At 42.4% G+C, this 8,867-nt stretch overlaps 1 protein-coding gene across 1 annotated transcript in view; it reads left to right on the forward strand.

Annotated features, from left to right (window-relative positions):
• Positions 1-8,867, forward strand: part of GALNTL6 (polypeptide N-acetylgalactosaminyltransferase like 6) — a 1,476,265-nt gene that overhangs the window by 1,373,279 nt on the left and 94,119 nt on the right. Inside the window, exon 8 of the mRNA XM_025281307.2 lies at positions 2,285-2,392. Coding sequence (XP_025137092.2) covers positions 2,285-2,392 — 108 coding nt within the window. The remainder of the gene's footprint in view (positions 1-2,284; positions 2,393-8,867) is intronic.

Here is an 8,867-nt window from a genome sequence, read left to right on the forward strand (position 1 = left end):
GAAGGCAATGGCAACCCACTCCAGTACTCTTGCCTGGAAAATCCCATGGACGGAGGAGCCTGGTAGCTTGCCGTCTATGGGGTCGCACAGAGTTGGACACGACTGAAGCGACTTAGCAGCAGTAGCAGCCTGTTATATAAAACCATGATTAATGGTTCAAGTGGGTAGTCATGGTAAAATGCTGCTGCTGCTAAGTCGCTTCAGTCGTGTCCGACTCTGTACGACCCCATAGACGGCAACCCATCAGGCTCCACTGTCCCTGGGATTCTCCAGGCAAGAACACTGGAGTGGGTTGCCATTTCCTTCTCCAATGCATGAAAGTGAAAAGTGAAAGTGAAGTCGTTCAGTTGTGTCTGACTCTTAGCGACCCCATGGACTGGAGCCTAAAAGGCTCCTCCATCCACGGGATTTTCTAGGCAAGAGTACTGGAGTGGGGTGCCATTGCCTTCTCCGCATGGTAAAATACAACCAATTAATTTTTGTTACTAAAGTTAAGTACAGCATCTTAACTGATATCCTGAGTTTTCCATGTCTTGAGTTCACATTGCTAACCAATTATTTTCTGTACCTAAGAAAAGATCAGGGGTGGGGAGAAATTAGAACACAATTCGGATTTTTTAAGTAAGCTCTACTGAAAGTTTCAGAATCTAGATGTAAAGTATGGATATACTTATGTTCTTTAATTCATTCACCAGTTTTAGAAATTTCATGTTTACACTTTAAATTTTTAATTGACACTTAAATTCCAGTGTTATTTCCTCAAATTATTCCACAAGATTGTCAAAACAAATATCTATATAAATAAGACATCTAACCATTAAACCCCAACGTAATGCAATAGCTGTAATAAAATTCTACTACAACTTTCAAAATGTCAACATGTCTATGGAAACTGGATTTAGTGAACTAATATTTTGGTTGTATACTTTTATGAATCTGAGCTTTTAAAAATGTGGGGTTACCTCCTAGATGAATGGAAATAAAAAGAAAAATAAATAGAACCTAATAAAATATAAAAGCTTTTGCACAGCAAAGGAAACTATAAACAAGATGAAAAGACAACCCTTAGAATGGGAGAAAATAATTGCAAACAAAGCAACTGACAAAGGGTTAATCTCCAAAATATATAAGCAACTCATACAGCTCAATATCAGAAAAACAAAAAACCCAATCAAAAAATGAACAGAGAGCCTAAACAGACATTTCTCCAAAGAAGACATACAGATGGCCAATAAACACATGAAAAGATGCTCAACATCACTCATTATTAGAGAAATTCAAATCAAAACTGTAATGAGGTATCTATCACCTCACACCCATCAGGATGGCCATCATCAAAAAATCTACAAACAATAAATGCTGGAGAAGATGTGGAGGAAAAAAACCCACCTGCACTGTTGGTGGGAATGTAAACTGATACAGCCACCATGGAGAACAGTATGGAGATTCCTTAAAAAACTAGGAATAAAAATACCAAATGACCCAGCAATCCCACCACTGGGCATATACCCTGAGAAAACCACAATTCTAAAAGATAGAGGTACCCCAATGTTCACGTCAGCTATATTTACAATCACAAGGACATGGAGCAACCTAGATGTCCATTAACGGGTAAATGGATAGTTTGTGGTACATATACACAATGGAATATCATTTAGCCATAAAAAGGATGAATCTGTGTCAGTTGTAGTGAAGTGGATGAACCTAGTGTCTCTTGCATAGAGTGAAATAAGTCAGAAAGAGAAAAACTAACACATATATATGGAATCTAGAAAACTGGTACTGATGAACCTAGTATAGAATGGACTTGTGGACACAGTAGGACAAGGTGAGGGTGGGACAAATTGAGAAATAGCATTGACATACATGCACTATTATGCATAAAATAGTGGGAAGTTGTTAAATAACACAGAGAGCGCAGCCTGGCACTCTGTGATGACCTAGAAGGGTGGGATGGGGGACGGAAGGAGGCTCGGGAGGAAAGTGATATATATATATATATATATATGTATATATATATATATAAAATATGACTGATTTGCATTGCTGTAGGCAGAAACCAACACAAAATTGCAAAGCAATTTCCCACCAGTTAAAAAATAAATTAAAAAAAAATGAAAATGTGGGTTTATTTTCCTGGCTAACTATTGATAATAAATAGAAATTACTGATACAGAGACTTTAAGAGATTTTAAGATTTTGTGTAACTCTTACTTATAATTTGGGGGCTTTTGTATGAAATGTACTGTTCTCTTTTATTGCACTTCCAATTTCCCCTCTGTAGGTCTGGATGTGTGGAGGAGAAATGTTTGACGTTCCATGTTCCAGGGTCGGTCATATCTACAGGAAGTACGTCCCTTATAAAGTTCCATCTGGGACCAGCCTGGCGAGAGTGAGTAACTGGGGATCAGAATGAGTCGGGTTTAATAAGTCTTTCCATGGGCAGAATGTGAAATCTCACACATGATCTAATTAAAGGCACCAACTGATCAACAAGCAAACCCACCCCATGGCCATTCCATGTGGCAAACTTTTAATGTAGAGCTTCCTGTGTTTCTCCGAGTTTTATTTTCATTCCTTAAAGAAGTAGTAGTTATGATGCTAAGTCTTATTATTAATTGTATCAAAGCACTTTCACATATATCATATTTATAAAAACCACTAGACCATTCAGGTATGACTTAAATCAAATCCCTTATGATTATACAGTGGAAGTGAGAAATAGATTTAAGGGACTAGATCTGATACCTAGAGTGCCTGATGAACTATGGACAAAGGTTCATGACACTGTACAGGAGACAGGGATCAAGACCATTCCCATGGAAAAGAAATGCAAAAAAGTAAAATGGCTGTCTGAGGAGGCCTTACAAATAGCTGTGAAAAGAAGAGAAGCAAAAAGCAAAGGAGAAAAGGAAAGATATAAGCATCTGAATGCAGAGTTCCAAAGAACAGCAAGGAGAGATAAGAAAGCCTTCCTCATCGATCAATGCAAACAAATAGAGGAAAACAACAGAGACTAGAGATCTGTTCAAGAAAATTAGAAATATCAAGGGAACATTTCATGCAAAGATGAGCTCGATAAAGGACAGAAATGGTATGGACCTAACAGAAGCAGAAGATACTAAGAAGAGGTGGCAAGAATACACAGAAGAACTATACAAAAAAGATCTTCACGACCCAGATAACCATGATGGTGTGATCACTCACCTAGAGCCAGACACCCTGGAATGGGAAGTCAAGTGGGGCTTAGAAAGCATCACTACAAACAAAGCTAGTAGAGGTGATGGAATTCCAGTTGAGCTATTTCAAATCCTGAAAGATGATGCTGTGAAAGTGCTGCACTCAATATGCCAGCAAATTTGGAAAACTCAGCAGTGGCCACAGGACTGGAAAAGGGCAGTTTTCATTCCAATCCCAAAGAAAGGCAATGCCAAAGAATGCTCAAACTACCACACAATTGCATTCATCTCACATGCTAGAATTCTTGCCTGGCAAATCTCATGGACAGAGGAGCCTGGTAGGCTGTAGTCCATGGGGTCGCTAAGAGTCCAACACAACTGAGCGACTTCACTTTCACTTTTCACTTTCATGCATTGGAGAAGGAAATGGAAACCCATTCCAGTATTCTTGCCTGGAGAATCCCAGGGATGGGGGAGCCTGGTGGGCTGCCATCTCTGGGGTCGCATAGAGTCAGACACGACTGAAGAGACGTAGCAGCAGCAGCACATGTTAGTAAAGTAATGCTCAAAATTCTCCAAGCCAGGCTTCAGCAGTACGTAAACCGTGAACTTCCAGATGTTCAAGCTGGTTTTAGAAAAGGCAGAGGAACCAGAGATCAAATTGCCAACATCCACTGGATCATCGAAAAAGCAAGAGAGTTTCAGAAAAACATGTATTTCTGCTTTATTGACTATGCCAAAGCCTCTGACTATGTGGATCACAATAAACTGTGGAAAATTCTGAAAGAGATGGGAATACCAGACCACCTGACCTGCCTCTTGAGAAACCTATATGCAGGTCAGGAAGCAACAGTTAGAACTGGACATGGAACAGCAGACTGGTTCCAAATAGGAAAAGGAGTACGTTAAGGCTGTAGATTGTCACCCTGCTTATTTAACTTACATGCAGAGTACATCATGAGAAACGCTGGGCTGGAAGAAGCACAAGCTGGAATCAAGATTGCCGGGAGAAGTATCAATAACCTCAGATATGCAGATGACACCACCCTTATGGCAGAAAGTGAAGAGGAACTCAAAAGCCTCTTGATGAAAGTGAAAGTGGAGAGTGAAAAAGTTGGCTTAAAGCTTAACATTCAGAAAACGAAGATCATGGCATCTGGCCCCATCACTTCATGGGAAATAGATGGGGAAACAGTGGAAACAGTGTCAGACTTTGTTTTTTGGGGCTCCAAAATCACTGCAGATGGTGATTGCAGCCATGAAATTAAAAGATGCTTACTCCTTGGAAGGAAAGTTATGACCAACCTAGATAGCATATTCAACAGCAGAGACATTACTTTGCCAATAAACGTCTATCTAGTCAAGGCTATGGTTTTTCCAGTGGTCATGTATGGACGTGAGAGTTGGACTGTGAAGAAAGCTGAGCACTGAAGAATTGATGCTTTTGAACTGTGGTGTTGGAGAAGACTCTTGAGAGTCCCTTGGACTGCAAGGAGATCCAACCAGTCCTTCCTAAAGGAGATCAGTCCTGGGTGTTCATTGGAAGGACTGATGCTGAAGCTGAAACTCCAATACTTTGTCCACCTCATGAGAAGAGTTGACTCATTGAAAAAGACCCTGATGCTGGGAGGGATTGGAAGCAGGAGGAGAAGGGGATGACAGAGGATGAGATGGCTGAATGGCATCACCAACTCAATGGACATGAGTTTGAGTGAATTCTGGGATTTGGTGATGGACAGGGAGGCTTGGCATGCTGCAATTCATGGGGTTGCAAAGAGTCAGACACGACTGAGCGACTGAACTGAACTGAACGGTGACTTAGATGGTAAAGAATCTGCCTGCAATGTGGGAGACCTGGGTTCAATCCCTGGGTCAGGAAGATCCCCTACAGAAGGGAATGGCAACCCATTCCAGTATTCTTACCTGGAGAATTCCATGGATAGGGGAGCCTGGTGGGCTACAGTCCATGGAGTTGGAAAGAGTTGGACCCAACTGAGTATAAAGCACCAGTATGATTATAACTAAGCTTCACTTGCACCTTATGAAGTTAGTATTCTTATTTTTATTTCCTAGACGAGGAAACTGAAGCTTAGCAGAGTGGCTCATTTGTAAGTAGGGGTTTAAGTAAGTGTTAGTCGTTCAGTCATGCCTGACTCTTTGCGACCCCATGGACAGTAGCCCATCAGGCTCCTCTGTCCCTGAGATTTCCCAAGCAAGGATACTGGAGTGGGTTGCCATTTCCTTCTCCAGGGGATCTTCCCACCCCAGGGATCGAACCCGGGTCTCCTGCACTGCAGGCAGATTCTTTACCTACTGAGCTACAAGGGAAGCCCTTAAGAATCCCAGGTCTAAACCCTGCAATGGGGGCTGGGGGTAAGGATAAGTAAGTCAGAGGCAGAAAAGGGTAAACGGGAGATGAGAGAGGTATTCCCCAACTCTGCCTTCTTTTCATTCAGAACTGTAGCATGCATGCACACAAGGTCGGCTCTGCTTAAGGTTTTGCCTCATCTGTAAAATCCCAAAATTGGCCAAGTCCAACATTTTTTTTAGATATTGTTTTGATTAAAACCTTTTTCTTGGACCAAACACAAGCATGATTTTCTCCTCTGCTGTTTAGAATGTTTGGGAGAATGTGGTCACAATACCTACTGTAAACAATACTGACATTTCCTGTTTCCCATGTCCTTTCTCTTCGCTCCTTGGTCACTTTCAGGCTCCACAATGTATACCCACAAGCACTCGGACCCCAGGTCTAGAAAAGGGGTGTTTTACCACCACCCTCTGCACTATGCTCCCCTAAGAATCTAATCCCAGATGAGTCACGTTGGCTTCTTTAATAATGAGGCTGCAATACATAATCAAGTCTTTTATATAAACTTCAGTAAGCTCACACAATAAGCTTTTTATTTAAAAAAAAAAAAAAGTTCATTAGAATTCACAAAGCCAGAACTTTTCTTGGAGTTATTTGCTACTATTCTCCCAGCACCTAGGACAAGGGTCAGTGTCACTCACAAAGATGTGTTGAAAGAACGAATGAAAGAGAAAAAAACTAAGACAATAAAATGCCACAGGTCTCAGGTCTTATTAAGATGTAAACATTTTAATGAAGTTTTTTAATAAAATTCTCATTTATAGTGAGTCTCTTTTGGGGAGAGAGGATCCTGCCTTATTCCCTTTCTGAGATTATTTGTCTCAACGGTGTCTATTTTCTCAGGCATATCCATAACCTCTCTTATGGCAGCTTGAATTGATAGTAATAAAGTTACACTACATACACCATGAAGGGAGGGAGACAGGTTATTCTTCCCTCCTAAAAGATTAATCAGGCATGAATAACATAATCTATTAAATCCTTAGAGAAACATATTATTTGAAGAAGAGAAACCAATCACAAAATCACAAAGCAATTAAACAGCTGCATTTGGGGTAAGGAAAGAGAATCTAATTTACTCTTAAGACTTAATACATTTGAACCTGAAAACTCATTCGGGAAAACAATGAGAATGTCCCAAAATGGAAGTGACTGAACAGTGTTGAGCACATACCGATAAGTCAGCCGTGTGGGTGTCAGTTTAAAACATCCCAAAGATAATGATGTTCTGTAGTTTACCCATTTCACCCACTCATGTGCTGCCCACCTGTGCTTGGTTTTTAGCCAAGAGTAGAAGTCTAGAGGCTGGGGGTGGGCAGGCGGACAGTTTTGGGGGTAGGGGGAGTTGTGCTGACACAGAAAAGTTTATCTTCCAAAAATAACACGGCCTATATATTTTCAAGAAAGAATTTCAGTCCTTTTTCAAGGACTGTCAAGTGTAAGGAAACCAGGACTGGCACATAAAATTTCCCAGCCAAGAGTGTTTATTCAAATGTTTAGAAGTCCATAATTCTGAATTTTAATCTTTTCCACTTAAATTCTACTTGAGGGCTCATTTTTAAATTTTTTTTCTAAACTGCTAGAGCAATCAGAGAGTCATAAATATTGAAGCTCAGCTGTCACTCTGAGAAATATTTTATGATGTTTTAAAAATAAAAAGCATTAAAATGAAAAACAATTCTGATATTTTGTGGGAGAATCTCAGCTACTGGCTACACCCTGCAGAATCACTAAATCATCAAAAATGAGGGGAGCTTGAAGAGGCTCACATGTAGGGCCACACCCACGAAACAGGGAGTCCATCCTTCCAGCTTTGCAGGAAACAGAGAGAAAGATGAAGAAAGCTCCACGGGCTTGTTTTCTTATGGCAGAGCTTGTTTTGTGCTTCGTGCTAAGTCGCTTCAGTCATGTCTGACTCTTTGCAACTCTCCAGGCTGCTCTGTCCATGGGATTCTCCAGGCAAGAATACTGAGTGGGTAGCCATGTCCTCCTCCCAGGGCATATTTCCGACTCAGGGATTGAACCCACGTCTTCCACCTCGAGCATTGGCGGGTGGGTTCTTTACCACTGGTGCCACCTGAGAAGCCCCTCATTCTTCAAAAATGTGCATCCTTCATTTATGTTCCTATGCGTGTAGAGGACTCCAGCTGACTTCCAAACACACACACACAGACCCACAACACACATCATTGGCCTGCAGTCCTCCAAACAGCAGACCAGCATATGTTACAGAAATAAATTCGAATGATTAGCTATTCAGTGCCTTCTGTTTACCTAGCATCACAGTTCGGCTGGAAGGGACAAGATATCCACACAGGAAATCATTAGAGGACAAGCCATCACAGCCAGTAGTTTGAAGGTTTTGCAAAGACGTGTGTGGTAGGGGAAGGAGGAGGGGGAGAGGGTGCCCTAGTTACCAAACTAAAAGAGGACCTAAAACTCCACTAAATGAACATGGGTCACAGAATCAGGGTTCCCAAACTTAGGACCAGGGGACCCGTTCCTGGACCAGTTCTCACCCAGTCTCAGTGAGCGGAGGAAAATGAGAATCACAAAGCTAAATCTATTCCATTTAATAACATCTCATGCAGTAATTTTAGGCATTTTTTTCCTCTTATGACAGAATATGAGATGAGTAGATTTTCATTAATGCCCTTATTTGGCAAAATTAAAAATTAGAACCTGCCTATGTCAGTTCCCACACAAAGCAAAAAGCTGGGACATCACGCCCTGCAATGCCGCTTCATCTGGTAACCAGATGCTCTCCCGCCCTGGCTCAGGGTCGAGGGTCAGTACTCCAAGCACAGTTGTAGCAGCATCTCACCAGGAACAAACAGCCAGTCCCTGCGGGAAGGGCTGCCCACCCCTAGTGCTGCAGGGGGATCCAAGTGTCCCCAGGGCCAAGGTGACAGGCATCCCCTCCTTGGGATGGCACCGACTGTCCTACACATGGAGGCGAGAGCAGCTGGATGGCACAGCCAAGTGACTGAGTGGCAGAGGGTGGTCACCCTCCGAGAAGACCCTCCCCCGTGACAGGCTGTGACATGAGCCACATGCTCTGCAGAACCCATTACAAGAGCCTCAGTGTGACGGTGTGTTTGGGGCCATCACGCCCTTGGACTTGGGGCAGGCAACATGATAGTAGCAGAACCACCATTCCACGGCTAAACATGCCAGCTGATGCAAGCACAATGTGGTCCCCGCAGAGCACATGGCCAGGGCACGTCCCCAGGGGGCCCCTTGCAGAGCAGGCAGCCCTGCATCTGTGGGTGGGGGTCCCAGAGGTTCACATGGCCACGTGGGAGACAAAGTAGACA

Source organism: Bubalus bubalis, chromosome 3 (genome assembly GCF_019923935.1).
Source record: "Bubalus bubalis isolate 160015118507 breed Murrah chromosome 3, NDDB_SH_1, whole genome shotgun sequence".
NCBI classification, from domain to species: domain Eukaryota; kingdom Metazoa; phylum Chordata; class Mammalia; order Artiodactyla; family Bovidae; genus Bubalus; species Bubalus bubalis.